Source organism: Anopheles coluzzii, chromosome 3 (assembly GCF_943734685.1).
Source record: "Anopheles coluzzii chromosome 3, AcolN3, whole genome shotgun sequence".
NCBI classification, from domain to species: domain Eukaryota; kingdom Metazoa; phylum Arthropoda; class Insecta; order Diptera; family Culicidae; genus Anopheles; species Anopheles coluzzii.
In genome coordinates this window covers 11084736-11104011 of record NC_064671.1, presented here as the reverse complement: position 1 = coordinate 11104011, position 19276 = coordinate 11084736, and the positions used below count along the sequence as shown (strand labels likewise).

Genomic DNA, 19276 nt, shown 5'->3' with positions numbered 1-19276 from the left:
CCAAAGATCCAATAACCAGATAAGCACTCAATTTAGTAGTACCAAGATACAACGACATTTGTGCTCCCCCCCCTCGCCTAGCAATATTGTGCAACGGTTCAGCATTATCTTGACACAAAGCTGACACCCTAGCTCGGCCTTTTGCCCTGTGGGACACAAATCACGGCTGATAATTACACCTTCGCTAAGCGGAAATGGACATATCGTCGTTAGATTTGTGTTTGTAAGGCTTCCCCCATTTGTATCCTTCCTCTTCATGCTCCCAAGCAAACGTTTCCGGAGCTGGGGAATGCCCTACAATGTAACAACAATCGTACTTTACCCACAGAACAGCGTACAACTGCATCAACTGTCATGCGGCAAAACAAATGACACAACTTGTGCGCGGTATCTGCAGCGAAAGATCTTGACACCGGGAGGCCACTGGCCCCGCATCTCCGCTTTGCCAAGGAAAGCCTTAATGATTTCTCAATGATAGTCGGTTTCGATCGATGTGTTATATCTTTCCACACGGGTGTCAGGTGTGTGTGTTGGTTGTTGGTTGGTAGGGTTAGCTAATTAGTTTTCATTACCCTTTCCAAAGGCAAGGTCCTGGGAATGGCCGAAGTGAGTTCTTCCAATACACCAACTATCCCCCTTTGGCGAATAAATATCCTGATCGGATTGCTTTCGCAATGCTTCCGGTTAGGGTTTCTCTCTCTCCCTCTAGCTCTCTTTAAATCTAAATCAGCTGCCCTATCTTTCCCACTGTGTACACCGAAGTTTTGTGTGGCGCGCATCGATCGAATCTCGGAAGTCATTCATCCTGTGCACGCGTGGCGCTCACTCCGCTCCACGGTCAAAGATATCGAGGCGTGCACACATTAAGCATTCACGGTTCACCGTTCATTAGGCTAATGAACATAAATATGGCACCGGGACATCTATTACCTCATCGGGAAACCACGGCCCCAAAAACCTTCTTCAAGATATCCGGCTAGAAACCTGTACCGAGGTAATCCTGTACGCATGTCCACAAGAGGAGCCGCCTGTCCCGGCTGACACACACACACACACGGAAAAGTCATGGCCCCGCACACCACACTGTACGTGCGTGGCATCGATGATACGGAAGGGTCGCTTCGCCATGGAAGGGTCGGAAATGAGGTGATGATGCGGTGGAGGTGGGTGACACAATTGGAAACCGCGCGATACCGTTGACGTTGGATGAGACTATTCCGGGTGCATAAAGATGGGGGGGTGGCTTTTTCCCGCAGGCCTGTCCCTATTATTTGCGTGTGCGTTTGTGTGTGTGTGTGTTTGTATGCTATCCTGGTACAGTGCCATCGGCGTCATACAATCGTGGCGGTATCATTTGTTGATACGGTCGATACAACCGCACACACAGAGCGAGTGTACCACCATCATTGTTTATCGACTTAAATGTCAAACCGCAACTCTCTCTCTCACACACCCTCTGCGTTCCCTATTTGCCCTTTTGCGATCGTCCACGCCTCTATCGTGAATGCTGCACACAGAATGCAACTAAATGATGAGCGGCTTTTTGAAGGGAACGGTATTTTAAAACCGCCAACCTCGCCATCGCTAGCTGATGAGCGTGGCGTGGCACCGGCGTTTCATTATAATGAAGCAAACGTTACACTCCATCAGTAATCAATTTCAATTGCAATTGCAGAGCGAGCTTACCAGCTGGGGGGCCCTGCTCAGTGGGCTCCGTGTGCAACAACCTTTACTTTCATCAGGACCGGTGGGAACTGAGGGAGGAACTGAAGCGAATGTGAAAAATGATTAACAAATGCATGATGGTGGGACTGGGACTTTGTTTGCCGCATCAGTTAATACTTCTTACATAAAGGCGGTTGTGTGTGTGTGTGTGTTTGTATTTAAGCCGATTACAGCAGCAGTACATGTGCAAGTGTCAGCATGTTTGCTGTCTGCTTGGTGCTGCTTACCATTTTGTCATTACATTGCGCCATCGTAAATTTGTAGATGAAAAATCAACAAACCAATTTCACGGATGAAGCACACGTGCGCTTTCTTTTGCGCAGTCATAGAGAACGCACATGCCAATGATGACGCTACTTTTATGTTTTGCTCAACATTCAAGGACCTCATCGACATATTTTGAAGTTTGTTGGAACAATTCTAGGTATGGACTGTTTTAGAAAGGTTCAGTTGGTAGAGAAAAGGCTTTCCATGTTTGAATTTCTTTGATGTTCCACATTGGCCCACTTTAACCAAACAACCATCAACTAAGATTCACTTAAAACGATCTAGTAGGCCTAGAGTAGCCTCCAAGGAAAATGTCACCGGCTCGGTAGTTTCAAGTGCCTTTTTGTTCGCTACACGTTAGCATTGTTTTCCGCGGCACAACAATTCATTATTTTATATCAAAGCGTATGGAAAGCAGCGTCGTTTGCTATCGACCGGGAATGAGAACAAAACATCAACACTTTACTTTCACAGACCGCTTTTCTTTTTTTCTCGTTTTAAGAACAAACAACCGGCGTACCACGCCTCTCACCAAAGCCGCGCAAACATTAACGCACAGCATTTATTTGCAGAAGTGAGAAGCGGCGCGATGGAAAACGACGATTTTAACACGATCTCACGTGTCTAGCGCCAAAAGAGGCTGTGGAAATGGGCGCTAACTTTTCATCCCCCTCCCCCCCATACACATACGCACCTCAAGGCACTTTAGGCTGTTTCCATAATGTTTCTCTAGCTTCGCGGAAACTCTGTATGTGTGTTTTGAGGTGGTATTTTTTGTTGTTAGCTGATGTGTGCAGTTGGAACAACTTTGCTCGACTCAAATCGAACTTGTGCTACTTCGAAACGCTTCAAGCTGGTGGCTCTTCCGGGTCCTCTTCCTGCTTGTCTGCCACACCGCCATCAATTTTTCCAAATGTATCCTATCCATCAAAGCAACCGTTGCTTTATGACGCGCTTTGGTGCGGATGAAAAGCGTGTGTGTGTCTCCTCGACCAACCTTTCGCGGCTCTTCCCCTGCAAGAAAAACACAACAAAAGGCACAACAACGCGATGCGGTTGGTGGTGTTATTTGTGTGTGTGTGTTGACGGTTGGTTAACCTCCCCGGTTTGTTGATACTTCTCCGTCTCGGCGGGTTTTAACGGAAAAGTTGGAAGTTACTTGCCCATCCCAAGGAGACGAAGACAGAGAGCAGTTCCGCCAAAGTGGGGAACGGGTACCATGGGGGCACCGTGTAGGGACAGACAAAAATGTAAACTGCGGCCCAAACACGACAGTAAGTGGATGGATGACATTCGGATGGCAGATATTGAAGTGAAAATTTGGTCTGGAGTCTCGCGGGAAGGAACAAGCGTCATCGGATGTGTGTGTGTGTGTTTGTGTGTGTGGGCGGATGATAAGAACTTTTCGACGCTCTGCGCTCAAGGATAAAGGCCCGCTTGAGGACCGTAGACCGACCACCGACCGAAGAGGCTGTGACGGAGATGGCAATGTGTTTCGGAAGAGGGAAAATGAGAAGCGAAAGTGGGGAGAATAATTTAATGTGATAGATTCCAAAAACAAAAAAAGGAAGAAGAATTCTTATAAATCTTTGTCTAAAAAACATTTGCCAAACCAAAAGATACGAAAAAGGAAAATATTTGTAGTAATCAAAGAAGACTTACTTTCACTTTGCTCAGGCAGCGTAATCCATCCTATCTGATTTGATAAAACTTTAGCGTCTTCATCCGGCTAGAGCCCATTTAACTGTATTAAAATCGATTCAGTGTGTTCCTGAGGCATCTAAATCTCTTCCTTTCTCTCTCTGTCTCTCTTTGGCAAAAGTTTTAAATAGCAATTTCTGTTAAATACGTACTAAAAATTACCTAGGAACAAACTGAGAAATAAAAAAAAACGCTGAATCTCATCTCTGAGTGGGGTAGTTTTCCACGAATTGTCATCCCCGCCCGTTCACAACCGGCCGGCACTGAGCGCCACTTTCCTTGAATATTATTCGTGTGCTTGTCCGTTCGAAGGCCGTTCGGCGGCACACAGTTGGTGTACCGAACCAGTGCGCACCACGTTTGCTGACTTCCTGTCGCCATGGCGCACGGCCATGCGGGAATTATTCTACTTCCCTATCCGTACAAAACAAAACGAGGAAAGAAAAACTGCGAGGGAAAAGATTCCCAGAACCGAATCAGATGCAAATGAATGCATACACACACCGAGCTGCTGCTGTTCCACAAGTCTCGCGCGCCCGTGGACAATTTCGCCTGTGTCCTAGTTTTCCGTTGGTGCTTTCGTGTTTGCCCGCCCTGCACTTCCCTATTTGCCTTGCCATTCACACACACACACACATGTGTGTCTATGTATGCATGTATTTCCCACATTTTCCTGTGGCTTCTCTGTTCGCCTGCCACAAGGCGAATTTCCTTTCCTTTGCGGCGCGTTGATGTCCCTTTTTTTCATCTGTAGCTCCAAAGAGCCCGTTTTTTACAATGCCCATCGCAATGGAGACACCGACCAACAGGATGGGCAAATGTGTGTGTGTGTTTTTGAAAATAGACGAACCACCCCACCACTCTTTCCACCCACAGAGAGCACCAGTTCTAGTGTGCCGGTCCACCTCCGCGAGGTGCAATCAAACTCGTGCTCTTCCTTTGCACCCGGAGGATTTGTCCGAAGTGTTCCGGGCCGTTTTTGGTTTCGCTCTGGAGGAATAAATTCCCGTTCCTCGCCAGAAATCCGGTCGTGACCGAGTGTGTGCCGCGTCCCCTTCTTCTTCCTCTTGCTTGCTAGTCCATTCCAGCGTTAGGTTCGTTCTTGGACCGGAGCTAAGGACAACACTACAACACTGCTGGTGTGGTGTGCGGCACTTCTTTTCACAAGTGTGTTCAGTTTTATCGAGCCGCTGTCGTCGAGGAATGTGGTGCTGCTGGTCCGGGTGTGTTGAGGCCGCTTGGAATGTGGGCCGCTGGTGATAGAAAATTAAATTTCTTCCACAGGCTCAAAACCGCTAACGAATGGAATGAACGCTCAACTTTCGAGGAAGAATTCAGTGTTCCTTCTTTTTTGTGTGGTTGCTTAGTTTCAATCGAATAATGGCCAATGGTGATAATTTGTTTTTACGCTTTATGTTGTGGCTTCATTTTGATGAGAGAGGGGGGGGGGGGGGGGGATGCCACACTTTAAGAGAGCAACTTGCAAGCAAATTTCAGCCTCCCCAAAACTGAGGTTCTTTCTGCTGGGGTGTGTCCTTCGAAGTGCGAGCAGTAAGTGGAACCGGTTTCATTTGGTTTTTGCACTATTGCTCGTAAAGTAGTGGAACAAGGGACTGGAATGTGTCATGAAACAAAGGGTCACACAAAAAGTCTGCTCAAGTGTCGTCCTGACGCGTGAGTTAATGGTACGAATATTTGAAAATGTGATCCTTACACTCGTTCTCCTGGGTTCACAATGGCGCCAAACGTTTGCCAAAAAAAAATAATAATAATAGACACTAAAGGCCGCCTTTCCCACCTCGCATGTAATATGTTCCGTGTCGTGGTGTAAAAATTACATTTACGTTTTTTTTCCTTCTGTTTGTTTGCATGCCTAACGACTTGAAGGCGGAAAAAATAAGGCACACCGATGGAAAGTTTATTTTCTCTGCAAAAAGGGCTCCGTCGGTCGGACAGCGACGGTCGAACAGCGATGGGTGAACTCCATTTTGCCCCATTCGGTAATGGATCGTAGCTTTTAGTTTCGTTTCCGTTTTGCTGCGCAGCCGGTTGCGTACGGTTAAGCGCGTACAGCAAAATGGTTTTTCATAACGCGTGCACGTGACACAAAAAGTACGCTGGGAGGGAGTGATCTTTAAAAAAAAGAATTAAATATTTTACTACAATTTAATATAGGTGCTGTGGTACAAGAAATGCGTAAAAATCGGTCCCTTTTTGACTACGGAGTAAAAAGTTTAAAATGTGCAATTTTCCAAAACGTTTACTTTGCCTTCGGACCTTTATGCTCAAGGCAACCGCAAAACAAGGGCACTACCACCGATCTTCTCATAACGATATGCCCCGGCTTTGCTTGTGTGGTTTGCACACTACCCAGCAGGTTAATAACATCCTCCAGCCGGCACATTCTGCCGTAGTGCACCGTGCGGCTAATGTAATAAAGTAGATAAGAAAGAGATCACCCCTGGGAAAATCCCAAGCGTTCGAGGTTCGAGCTCGTTTTGACGCGCTCTCGGGCAAGGCATTGCCTCCATTTGCTCATGTTCCGTGTGTCCTGTGTGTAATGTCAACGAGCAAGATCAGGCCAGGTAAGGCCCGTCCCGGGGTTTGGGTCACAACACAACACGACGAACGCCCCCTGTGTCTCTTTCGCGCTCGACCAAAATGCCGTAGGGTGGCACTTGGGAACGCAGGAGGATTCGCCATTCGCCGCGAAAATTCATACGAAAAATCACGTTTTCGTAATCTCGTTTAATCATGGTGTGCCGTTTTGGGGTGGCGCTGTGGCGACCCCTTTGCATCACAAACGATGAGGGCAATATTCCACGGTGTGTAAGTTTGTGAGTTGATAAAAAGGAGCTGGAAGAGCGGCCGGCAATTTCGCCGGCAAATGGCACTTTATTTTGGTATAAAGAAATGCCGAAAAGGGCACGACGGTTGCAGAACAGAAGAAGAAAAAAATGCCGAACGCGCTTCGATGGTTCTTATCGCGAACGGATAATCTTCAAAGTGTCCTGCTTTACAGGTACAAACACACACACACACACACAACGAGCAAAAAATGCCCTGGGGAGAGGATTAGGAATGAAAGGGGAACAGGAAAAGAGCGGTTGGAGCTCAGCAAAAAACCTCAAACCATGTTTGGGTAGAGGAAAGTAAGAAAACAACAGCAAAGGTAGCGCCGCGAGACATCATAATCATAATCGGTTGAGATTAATGGTCCTTCGAACCGGAGGCCGACATTGACAATGATGGTGAGAGGTCAGCCACCTTAGGCCAAATATAGTTTGGTTTCGCCTCTTGTTATCAGTTTATTGTCGTTTGGCTGGTAGCAGGTGGTGGTTCGGATTTCTGCTGTCTAATTTTCTTACAATGATAATTGGATGGTTATTTATAAGCAATTGATGGGAATTATTTATTACATAGCTCCAATTCGTTCGCTATTTAAGAGTATATGCTTGAGTGATGTTAAAAGGACGTTAAAGTGTGTGTCCTTTAAGATTTATTTAGAAAATAATTATTTTTGGAGTAAAATGCACATTTTTCTTACTTATTCTGTTCTTTTTACCCTAATCTATTGGTATGAGTTATTTTAAAATCTATTCCCATTACTTGAAGAACTTATTAAGTGCATAAAAGCTTTTTTATTTCCATTCCGCCTCGATACGCAAAGATAAATCCTAACAAAAGCCTATTGCGAAAATGAATTATTGTAAATTAAAAACGACCCTAAAGCTTCATCCACACTCAAAACGCCCATTTGCTAGGCAGCGTTACCTATCCCAGATTAAATTTTGAAGCATGAACTTCCGGCGGGTCGTACGCTGCTCCCATCCGCTTCCGCAAACAAATTGCTTCCATTTATACGCCGGTGCAGCGCAACGGTGTGTCGACAGCACCTGTTAAACGAAAATGTTCTTGATTACACTTTCCAAAGTAGGCTGCTGGGAGAGTGTGTGTGTTTTTTTCTTTTCTTTGTGCGCTCGCTTCACCCATCTTTTGCGCACACGTGTCAGCGCCCGCCGACTCCGCAGACGAAAGCATGTGATAATAAGGCTACTTGGATAACGGAGCACATATTCTGCCGCAATTACTACAGACACAGCTTCCCCGGTTCCGTTTTACGCTGTAATAACCGTTTTCTCGAACCTCCCCCCGCCCGTAATGAGATGATACGCGTATGTCTGCATGCGCCAATTTCTTAACCACATGGAAAGCAAAGCAAGGGACGCCCGGCTCGTCCAACGTATGCTTCGTCTAGCAAGCAAGCCTAACGGACGGCAACAGCGCCCCGTTTGCCACAAATTCTCGCAATCATGTCTGATTACCAGGCCGGCGCCACACACACCCGTGCGGTGGATATATGGCCCGTCGCAGAAATATTAATCCTGTCAGGTTTTTGCCACCAATAGCCGAGGGAGCTTATTCGTCGTCCCGTCGACCTCCCGTTGGGCCGAAAGGGCCCAGGGTTTTTGTGATGTGTACCGCACCGAAAACGCACGACGCACGGGCATGGGACGCTGATTCTATCGCTGTACTGGGCGTACGATAAAAGGGGTGAGAGGGAGGACGAAGTTGTGGCAAAGTTTTCAATATGCGCTAGAACAGTGGAAAGGGTTCGGGTGTGAATATGAATAATGTTAAATTTGTTAGCTTTCACTTCGAAGCGCTCAGGCTCGCTTTGCTGAGTGTATTTTGTTTTTTTTTTCGCTCGCTCTTTTTCTCCTTTTCTTTCTAGGGTATGTATCTAAGGGCAGATATTAGAAATGTTGATCTAAAGGGAAAAGGGGAGGGAGGATCTTTCAAGGGCTCTTTCCTCTGCAAGTATACTTGTTTGATATGTATTTTACTTTTTTTTTGCGCAACCGCTCTCCAAAGCAGATACAAAAGTTTATCTTTTGCATAATTCCACTAGAAGCGACCGTTAAGGGTTGTTGTACTGTCAGCCTCTCGCCGAGGAAACTAAAAACAAATCTCCCAAAAGAACAAATATTGATGCATTTACAAGCCATCGAACTTTATAGCACGCTGGGATGAAAAATACATCAAATTTCTTGTGTTATGCTAAAGTCTCTTTTTGTTCCCGTTTGAACGACTTTATTGGTCCAAGGGTGCAGAGAGAAACACAGCTTGACCTGCCCGTGCTTCAATTAACCAAGTGCAGCGCTCCTCAACTTCATTCAACCTCTTTTTATGACCGGCTTCCCTAGCTCTCGACCAGCAACCAGCAGCATCCTTTCTGTGCCGGTTCCTGGTGGCCGGGGTTGCAAATCCTATTTATGAAACAAGGCTGCTGTTGCTGCTACGTAAAAGCAGTTCCTTTTGTTCGTTCAAGCACATCCCAACCACTGTAATAACAGTGAACACCCCTGGAACACGTTACGACAAGCTCGATCAGCAGCATACGCGATCGGAGTGAAGGTGGAAGGTGTCACATTTGATCCCTCCCAACTGCAACGGGTAGGGATGCGACGATCGCACCTGATGGGGAGTACGAAACCGAAGATCCTAGCACGAAACGAGATCGATCCTCACGGCCCGAGCACGAGGTGCCAACGAGGAGGAGGTTTCCACTTTATGTTCGATTTCACACGCGCCAGGTAGGAACAAGACACACTGAGGAAAGACGGGGTGCACAAAAATAACATTAGCATAACACATTGACCTTACTGCGCGCGGGTGCGAATGTAGTACCTCCTGGGACCGGGCCGGGCGGATTTCCTGTTACCTGCTGTTACCGGGAAGATCCTTTACCGTTGTTCAAGAGGTCCTTAGAAATCGTCCTGCATGATGGAACGTGTTGCATTGTGGGCTACCCGGGCTGCAATGTTTGTGATCGTATTGGTAAGGTAACGCCCTCCGGAATGTGTGCCCAGCAGGATCCTGGATGCTGCAGGACTGCTGCTGGCGAAGGTAGCTACCATCCAGGTGTGTGCTCGGGCAGGTCAAGCAGGCAAAGGATCGACACGGAATTCGACAGGGCTACGCAAAGGTGGTCCCTTTGGAGGAAAGGTAAACGATTCTCCTTTGGGTATTTAACATAGCTGCACCGGTGTGTTGAACATCATTCGCTTTCGGAACGTTCATCAGAGCAGTAGAGTCACGTCGGCCGACTAATCTTTGTGCTTGATCTTCATCTCGGGAACTCACCAAGTTGTGTGTAGTTGCTCAAGTTCAGTTTCAAACCAAATTCCGTGTCTCTGTGTTGTGTGAATTCCATTCAAACCAAGCAACCAATCAACCACCATGTGTAGCTACGCCGTGCAAAACCAACGTGACAACATGTGCTGGTGCTTTGAAGAGATCAGTCTCATGCTGCTAGTGCAACGCATCCTGATGTATCTGTGGTATCGGCTACTTTTGAAAATGTTCCCGCGCCTAAGCGTCCTTCCAAACTGCCACGAGTGTTCACCAAGGCGCAGTCTGCCCTGCGGACAGCTAGCCGACGAATACTGGAAAGCGTCCTACTTCTCCCGCCATCCCTTGTACGACAACAACCTACAGCAAGCGTTCCCAACCGCCGGTTTCTGGTAAGTTCCATCACCAAACTTCCAAACATTCGTGTCCTTTTTGGCTTCCGTGTTTTAATAAAACTTTTTTGATTATTCTTCCCCTTGCTTATAGCAACCACATGCCACCAACGGAACCGATCTGCGGTGCAATCGATGCAATGTTCGAGCATCAGCAGCAGGACGAGGACGACGAACCGGAAGAGTTCAACTTTAACTGCAGCGATATTAGCCACATCTACCAGAGCACCTTCCTGGACGACGAGTACGACGAGTGCTTGCTGGCGAAGGATATTGCGTGGGACGCACCGGTGCCGGAGGTGAAAGCGAAACCTGCCGCCCTGCCACTGGAGCAGGAAATCTCGCTGCTGCTGAACGATTACTACATCGACGACGATCTGGACGACCATCTGCAGATGGCCGAGTATCAGACGGCGATCGGGAGCAGCATGTTGTGCTGTGATTCGTTTCTCGAATAGTGTCCATAGACGTGGCGAGTGATATAGTTCCTAAATCGTGATAGTTCCTTAGGTTTACGGATTCCGGATTTGTACATACGACGCCTTCCCCTAGCAGAGTAGGATAGATTTAGCGAGAGATGATAGGTTTTAAATTTATCATTTAATAACAATGAATACAATTTGTCTACAAATAATCAAAAAGCCCCTTTTTGTTTGAGTGTTTTTGTTGTGGGAAATTCGTGAGGGTTTTGTTTCAAAAGGATTACAAAGGATCTATGTGGAATTGCATCGTTGAAGATCAACTCCTAGTCCTTACCAAACAAAGCATTCCAAGACCATCAAGACCCTGCTCCTAAGAGCATTTTAAAAATCCTTTTCGATTGATTTTTCATTCTGTTTTGCAGCCTCTTTGCTACACACAGAATGCGTTTAAGTAATTGGTACAGTTCACTTCTGAAAAAGCCGCTTCCTTGCAGCACTTTTCGTTGTAAAACCAAACCAACCAATGTTGATGATCTGAAGCCTTTTCCAACTTACTATTGACCGCTGTGGTTTGGTCGGTTTTCTAAACAACGCGTGCCACCCATAACAATCCACTCGAAGCGTTCAAAAAGCAGGTCACAGTGCAACGTTGCACATCGATTGCTTTCCCCGCTCGCGCGTGTGTGTGTAACGCTTGTGTAATGCATTCTAGCTGACCAGCTGGCATAAGAACTAGTGACCGGTTGCCCTTTTGCTACGGGACGGTCGATGTGCATGTCCAGCGAGACAGAAATTCAAATAAAAAAGAGAGAAAAGCAAAACCTCAAAAGCCCTACTGCCCTCGAACGAGCTAGATTAGTTCTGGGCCACCGACATTTCCGTTGACGGTTTTTTTTGTTTTTCCATTGGTTCGATGATTCTTTACGGCGCTTAGTTTTTGTTCCGTTTTGTGTTTTTACACACTAGTTCCACTGTCCGCGTTCTGTGTGTGTGTATGCGTCAGCGAGTGCATCAGGAACCGTTCTACAGTTCTTCTCACACTCTCCTGATCGATATCACTTTTGCGCCTTCCATCCTTTTCGGGCAGTAGACACGAGAACTAAGGCGCCCTATAAAATTGGGACAACACCAGCAGCAGTACTAGCAGTAGTAGTAGTAGTAGTGGTAGTTTGATTTTCCTGTGCTTCAACCACAGGATTTACTTTGTGCATTTGCACTGCGCACTGCACGCCGCTGCTCGCGGTCCTAACGGGGCAAACCGGCACTGCCGGTTGACCAACTTTTAATGGACTTTGGGTTTGGTGTCTTTTTTGTCTTTGTTTTGGTTCGAATGTATGTCTCCTGCACTTGCTTTTACATGTGTTTGTGCCAGTCCCGCACACACGGGGACAAATACACCAGCGTACACAAGTGGCAGCCAGCCCCCGGGAGTCAATTACACACGTACTAGCGTAAGAGAATTCTTGATTGGTGGCACTACAACAATTTTCAATCAGGTTGGTTGGTACAAGAAAAAAACACTCTCGAGCGACATAGACTGACCGCTAATTTGTTATGGTCAGTGTTTGCTCGATGTGTGTGTGCTCTGGGATTGGAAAAGTGAAAATGGTAACCTCACATTTAACCACTGAGTAATGATATTTGTTGAACTCTGGCGGGCATAAGCGAAAGCATATGTGCTGTGCTGTTTGTGTGTGTGTGTGGAATGATATTATTTTTTCAAAAGCAAACCAGAACCATTCGTTGTGGTGAGAATTGAATTGAATATTTAAACTTTGTTGGAGGCTAGTTAAATTGACCCGGTTGCCGGGTGTTACGCAACGCAATTCCGAAGTGCACCTTATGTTCAAGGGGCACAACAAGATAATCTGATCAAGAAACCATACGAATTCTGGAAATGGAACTGTTTCTGAGGCATTGATTTCGACGAGTCCTGGTACAAATACTGAATGCATACCAGTTTTGAAAATTTGCCTGATTTGCTTTCGAGCTGTCACTTAGTATTGAATTAATCGCGACATCATTCCAGTTTTGGAAATTACGCTATACTTAAATTGTCCTGGAATTGCACTGGTTGTGCATTACTGATAGGTAAAGATGGGTATAAATTCGGAGTCGACTACGATCCGACTCCAAAAATTTTGGAACTTACTCCGGAAGGTAGATCCGCCCAGCATTACACTGAGCCGTTTAGTATCGTCTGGAGCCGTTCGGAATCCGGCTGACTCTGACTAGGGACTACTTTGGATTACTCCGAATTTCGGGCAACTCTGACTCTGGGCGGAGTTGGTGGTTCCTATTTTGCCTGAGTGGAAATCGGAATAAGTGAGAATAACCGGAGTCAGATCGGAGTACCCTGAGTACGCTCTAGAGAGCACACCACTATTGTGCACTCCTACTGATCTTGGTACTGTTTCTGAAACTATTTTTATACCCATACTGATACATGCATTAATACTGATATACAATCTGATCTTGCAACTCATTCCAATTTCGATTCCATACCGGTTTTTTAACTAATCCTGGACTCATATCGTACTGAAGTTGATACCGAAAACATACCAGTTCCTGGATCTGTTCCGTCCTGGAATTGATAAAATATCTATTGCAATCTAGCAGATGTGCAGCATAGAAATATGGCTCAATACAGTGGTTATAGTAAATTAATAAATACTTTAATACTGGCTGGCGCAGGTCACCATCAATTTATTTCTTTATTCACAACTGAATTTACGGCACGTGTCCCGCAAAAAAAACTCATTTTCTCCTCATCGTCTTCAATTCAATAAGCCTCCCGGCTTGGGAGCAGTTTTGCTTTTCAGAAATTGAGCCCAAAACGAGATACCCTAATGAAGATAACGAAGCTCCGTAATTTAGTTAACAGCTCTCTGACTGTCATCGGGAACGAGATATACAAAAAAAACAGGGAAAAGAACACCCATATGTTGGGGAAAGTTGTGTCACATTTTGTGCGGAGCACATACGGCGCGCGCTAATTTGGGAGCATTTTCCTAATCACAGACAGAGCCCAAACCGTCCAACCGACCGTACCAGATGGTTTCTTGATGGTGTGGAACACATTATCGGATTTTGGGGTGTGTAAGCTGTGTGCATGGTGGTTTCCCTAACCTTCCGGGTGTGAAGCAGTAACACTAGGAGAAAGATCCCGTAAAGGGAAGTAAAAAGCCTTACGGGCTAAACTTATCATGTGATATAAATTAGCTAACGGGCTGTGTCACTTATGCCCTTTTGCAGCTTTCTAGTTTGGGCTGGATTTTCTCCTGCTAGGCCTACCCGGTAGGCATTCTTATGTCGACAAAAGGATAGGGTAACACCGTGGTGATATGATGTTCAATTTTACTGAATCAGTCCAGAATGATTCGACGTGACGTGGTTCGATCCTGTCCGAAGTTCGATCCATGCATTTCCTGACGCAAGAACGTGTAGCAGTCAAGTTGACAGGTTCCGGCCATCGTCGTTGTCCCTGGTGGTGTGGAAACTTCCCGTGCAGAGCCCAAGGGACGTTCTCCGAACAACGTGAGCAGCCATATCGTACTCTAGGGAACGTTGGTACGGCTGGTTATATTTACGGTTGGCCAGTCTCAATCACGCCGAAGTTAGTCTTAAACCATTTCGGACACACTCTCAGCTGTGTTCAGCCTCTGTACGGGCTGGGTTTGCCCGGATGTGACACTCGGAGCTTGCCCCTTGTGAGAACCTTTGGTCCCAGAACCGGATGTAAGCGATACACTGAATTCATTTGGAAAACTACGATGGCCCCAAAGAGAATGGGGCTGGACTTCCGGGTTTGGATGCCTACGGTTCCGGCGAACGGCGCTCCGAAGCCAAGTCCAACCATCCCTCCCAAAGCGGTTAAAATGAGGCTGAAGACTGATCGACCGTCCCGGGAGAGTTTTGCTTCTGACCGGTTTGCCTTAAAGGCGACAGGCGGAATAGATTGGATGCTGATGCTCGAAAAGCCATTTTCGCCTTTTCTTGTCTGTTTTATTTTGGAGCTAGCCTGTTGGATGACCAGCGCAGCAGCAGCACCGGGTCCGTTTGACAGGCTGAGGCAATGCAGCGTTAAACTATCCGGAACATGATGTGATGCGGAAATGTGCTTCCCTAGGGAGGGAGGTTCCATTTCACGTTCGGTACGGTGTGGTTGGGGAGGTTTTTTTGTTGTTGTTGCTAGTCTGGCCAGTCTTCCCGTTGTGCAAGGTGGAAATGATCCGCGAAATATCCCTTCCCCGTTTAGCGTTCTGTTTCACCGCCTTCAGGGAGTTCGGTAGTGTGCGCTCGCCGTCTCCCATTTGGGATAGAGATTTTAATGACCTCGACGACCCACCAGCACCATGATCACCATGATGTTAATGTTGATTACTTGCTCCGAAAGAGTTTTCCATCCGCTGTGGTGTTCGTTTTTTTCTCACCGACTCTCTTGGGACGCTCGTTTTGGTAGCGAGGATTATAGTTGCGCTGTGCAGTGTCTCTCTGACCGGCGAAGGTTTCTTCGGTGTGGCGTGTTTTAGAACAAATTGGAACTTTGATTTTAATGTACCGGCTGTGACAGTGGACCAGAGATACTGTTGCAAACAGTTGCAAGGATTCCTAGGGTGAAGAGAGCGTAGAAGAGGAATGTATTAAGCAATTTGCTTAATGAACAATATCCTCGTTAAAGTGCTTTCAATTTGCTACGATGTACGATAAAGTGTAGAGTGCAGAGAGAATTAGATTAATATAATTGTGCCATCAAACTAAAATGGGTACTGTTTCATATTTTAATACGGTTATGAAATTTAATAACTCCAATGGATAGTTATCACGTGTAAATATCAAACTTTTGTTAAAATAACCTCCAAATTCAATTGGTTCATTTTATTATCAAACTTCGATTCTAAATTTTATAATTTTTATTATTCCGCCTAAAGGTATGCAATTCGCCTTGCAAACTGGCTTTAATATTAAGCACGGAATGTTAACACTCGAACATTACACGCCTTATTAGTAAAGTAATGTTCCAGCTAATCGAAAAAGTATAAAGCTACCAACAAAAACTACTACTTCAACTATCTCAGCTAATTCTTTTCCTCCCTCTTACCAACCTCAGACGCATTGCAAAGGATAAAGAAAGACGATTATGAGACGTGAAGCTGAAAAACTTCTACCATCGGAAACAACCAGGTCACGCTGAGCTGCTTCATATTGCAGACAAAAAAAAAACTCTTTGCAACTGTCTTCCGCTCGGATAAGGTGGCAAAGAATGCAAACAGCATGATCTCGAGCTGCTGCTACTGCTGCACTGGCACTACACTGCTAGGCGATGTGGGTTGCATTTCTTGCACACGAACGCATCATTTTGCTGCAGCAGCGCCTTTTGCCTTGCTGCTGCGGGAAAAGTTGATCCCTTCAGCTCATTTTATGGCTTTCTGGTTTTTGTCTAGATGTGTGTGTGTGTATGTATGTGTGTGTTACCGTGCGTGGTCGTGTTGGTAAAGTTTTCCACAACAAATTTCAGATGAAGTTATCGTTGTTTTTTCACCATTTTCCTTGACCCTAATCCATGCTGGCGTTTGTGTGGAATCGATGAAGTCTTTCAAAGCAGCAAAAAGGGAAGAAGGATTTGCTCTGATTGCAAATGATAGTCAGGATGCGTAGGTTTGGTGGTGGTGGTACGAGAAATCCACAAGAAAAGCAAACTCAGAAAGAGGGCTAACTTGCTTGTGTGTTCTTGCGCTTGTAGTGTGGCAGTGGCAGCGGTAGTAGTTCTTGCTAGTAAATGAGATGATTCGCATCTCGGTAATGTGGAGCGAACCGGAAGCTACAACTTTTCTCCCAGATTGTTTGTCCGGTTAAGCTGTGGAAGCTGAACTGCTGTTTCCTTGCAAGATGATCCCTTTTTTGTCCTGATTTTGCAAAGCCACACGAGCGAGTGGGCTATGTTGGCAACAATACTTCCTGTGTTTGCGTTCAAGCTCATCGTTTTGCTTCCAATCAATAGTGGAACAGAAAGTATGTGCTTCATTTTGCGGAATGATATATAGCAAATACTTCGCTAAGGAAATTGGTTGAATTTTCTAAATTTAAAATTAAATTATATCCGAAACAACTACACTACCGACCAATATAAAGCTGGTGTAACCAGCAGACAATCGTTCTAACCTGCGGCCTGAGTTGTCTGAATCAAAATCCCATAAAAAGAGGTACTTCGCAACAGCTTGTAATTTTCAAAACTCCTCCCCCTTCTCTCCACCTTCATTTGACAAACAACACTCTCCCCCCGACACGATGATACTTGTTCGGGCGGGAGGAGATCTCGAGCGGCCTCTTAATCATCAGCATCAAGTAGGTCCTCGAGGCGGCGGAGCGAACAAGGCTGCTCCGCTTAGAAGACGGCTAGCGTTTCGCCCGCCCTTTTAGCTTCCCCTTTCGCTCGTTATCAACACCAACAGCAGGCAGACAGTTTGCTACTCTCTCCCCACCGACACTCTACCCAGCTCCCCCGGTCTGGCGTGGCCGTTTACGCCCGGTGACGAAGTGACAAGAGCGTGACAGCGTTCAAGCACCCTTCAAGCCCATTTTGAGCGTTGGGGTCTCCCCCCTTTCCCGATGGCGAAACGATGGCTACAAAAAAGGGCTACAATAAAAATTAAATGGGCAATTCGTTTTTTTTTTCCTTCGTCGTCGTCGTTTGCTCCTTCTTTTCTCTTTTTTCCTTCATCCTCCCTGAAGTGTCCTGTCGTACTGTGTGCGTTTGCCGTCTAAGAAGGTTAAACCAATTCCCCAAACTGAGGGGAAGCATTGAGCAGGATTCGATTCCGAGGCATTGATAGGGTCCGGAGGCATAGTACGCAAAAAATGGAGGTGTTTTTTCTTCCCCTTTTTTGCAACGAGGTGAAGAAAAAGCTGTGTATCCCCTATGTTTTCTTTCGTAATGCGAAAGAAAATAGGAAAACAAATTGTTTTTCTTTCATACCATCCTGAATCGACGGACGGATATAAAGAGTGAGATATTTCCGTCGCTCGCTGAAATTTAAAAAAAAATGCCCAAAAGAGTGGCGAAAAAATGTTGCAACATTGGAAACTCATCTCCCTTAAGCATCATTATCAAAAGTTGAAAACAAAATAGAACTTTTTATCTGTTTGTAGGTCCGTTATCAAGAACAAGCTGTACAAACAGAAGAGAAAACACAGCCCACACTTGAAAGATTATCCCAAAAAACACTCAACACTAAAATAGCCATTAAAGGAAACGGATTGGAACATTTATGAAAATTAAGAAAAAAAAACCGTCCCAAGATCGTTTAAGCACGATTCAGGTTTGAGGATTACGTTTTTTAAATGGATTTATCGGTTTTTGTAGGTTTATTTTAGGTTATGTTGTAGCAAAACTCCTGAAAATCGTCTTAGTAGAGCAAGGCTCTCTCTCTCTCTCTCTCTCTCTCTCTCTCTCTATCTCTCTCTCTCTCTCTCTAGCATTTTTTGGGATTGAAAAAGGAATTTTGCGCCTAAATGTATGCAATATTTTGCACAAAATTGGTTTACCCCTAAAAGTATGCAACCAACGTTATAAAATCGATTTAACACAACGAAAATGAAGCATTTTTTCCCCATACTTCGACAACAATGTATTGTTGCTTACATTACACTTCTCAGTACACCTGCAATATCTTATTGACGCAAAATTACACTCCAAACTTCACATGCGAGATTTCACAATATCAACTACATCTAAACCACCAAAAACTGCTAAAGGTACAACTTTCAAAAGCAGCAATTCATGCTGCAGCTTCCAGTTTGAAGATTTACCACACTAAAGTACACATTTTTTACCGCCCGAGCTTAGTTGAAACACTGTTGTGGGGTGGGAAAAACTTTTCGCTAAAACTATTATCATTAGCCGCAGCAGCATTAGCAGTGTCGCAGTAGTGCCGGCGCAGTAGTGTGATGCTTTTGGGTGTATTAACTATCTCGATGGTGTTTGGCGTAACGAGCTCGCTCTCTGCCTGAAGCAACGTTGCGGTATTAGCGTCAAACTTTGTCACCGTACGGTGCGGTACGGTTCCTAAACCACATCAAACTGCACATCTTGGCAAAGCTTAAACGAGTATAGCATGATTTTCTGGCAGGAGACGGGACAGAAACTTCTTTGCTTTCACCCAGAAAACGTTAAGGACACCTTGACGCGCCTGTGTCTAGTTTGCTGTAAAGTAATTTATGGTAAATCTGTTGTTCTGCTGCAGCCTGTATTACGTGTCTGAAGGGAAGTGTGTAAGAGTTGCCGTTTCTTTGCGCTTTCTTAGTTCTTTTCGCCTCTCCAATCATCCTTCCCCTGTTCCCAGCGGATGCGCCTGACAGCAATTTGCACCGTGTGCTCCGTGTGTTCGTCCGGCAATGTTTTCTACCCCTTTTTTTGCTGTTGGGGGATTTCCGGTTGCTTTCTGTCGGTGGTGCGTTTTGTTTGCCTCGCACCGGATGGAAAGTGGCTTTTCTCATTTCGGTCCATTTCCTGCCCGAATACCAATAAAGTCGAAAAGTCGGGATAAGCCCTTCACCAAGCGCAAAGATTAGCAAAGACCTGTTCAGCCCTCACCCGGTTTCAGTCTCCTCTCGCTTCTCGCTTCGGTGCGTTCT

At 45.7% G+C, this 19276-nt stretch overlaps 2 protein-coding genes across 3 annotated transcripts in view; both read left to right on the top strand.

Annotated features, from left to right (window-relative positions):
• Positions 1–19276, top strand: part of LOC120960136 (tRNA-dihydrouridine(16/17) synthase [NAD(P)(+)]-like) — an 85351-nt gene that overhangs the window by 23805 nt on the left and 42270 nt on the right. The window lies entirely within an intron of this gene.
• LOC120960137 (uncharacterized) lies at positions 5142–10902 on the top strand. The gene is made up of 2 exons (XM_040384119.2): positions 5142–10220; positions 10315–10902. The coding sequence occupies exons 1-2, from the start codon at positions 9937–9939 to the stop codon at positions 10676–10678; spliced, it is 648 nt and encodes a 215-aa protein (XP_040240053.2). The 5' UTR covers positions 5142–9936; the 3' UTR covers positions 10679–10902.

Bases quoted from the DNA above. Each gene is read 5' to 3' on its own strand.
- LOC120960137 (XM_040384119.2), top strand. From the start codon at position 9,937: ATGTGTAGCTACGCCGTGCAAAACCAACGTGACAACATGTGCTGGTGC. The intron at 10,221-10,314 runs GTAAGTTCCATC...CCTTGCTTATAG, and splicing joins TTCCCAACCGCCGGTTTCTG to CAACCACATGCCACCAACGG.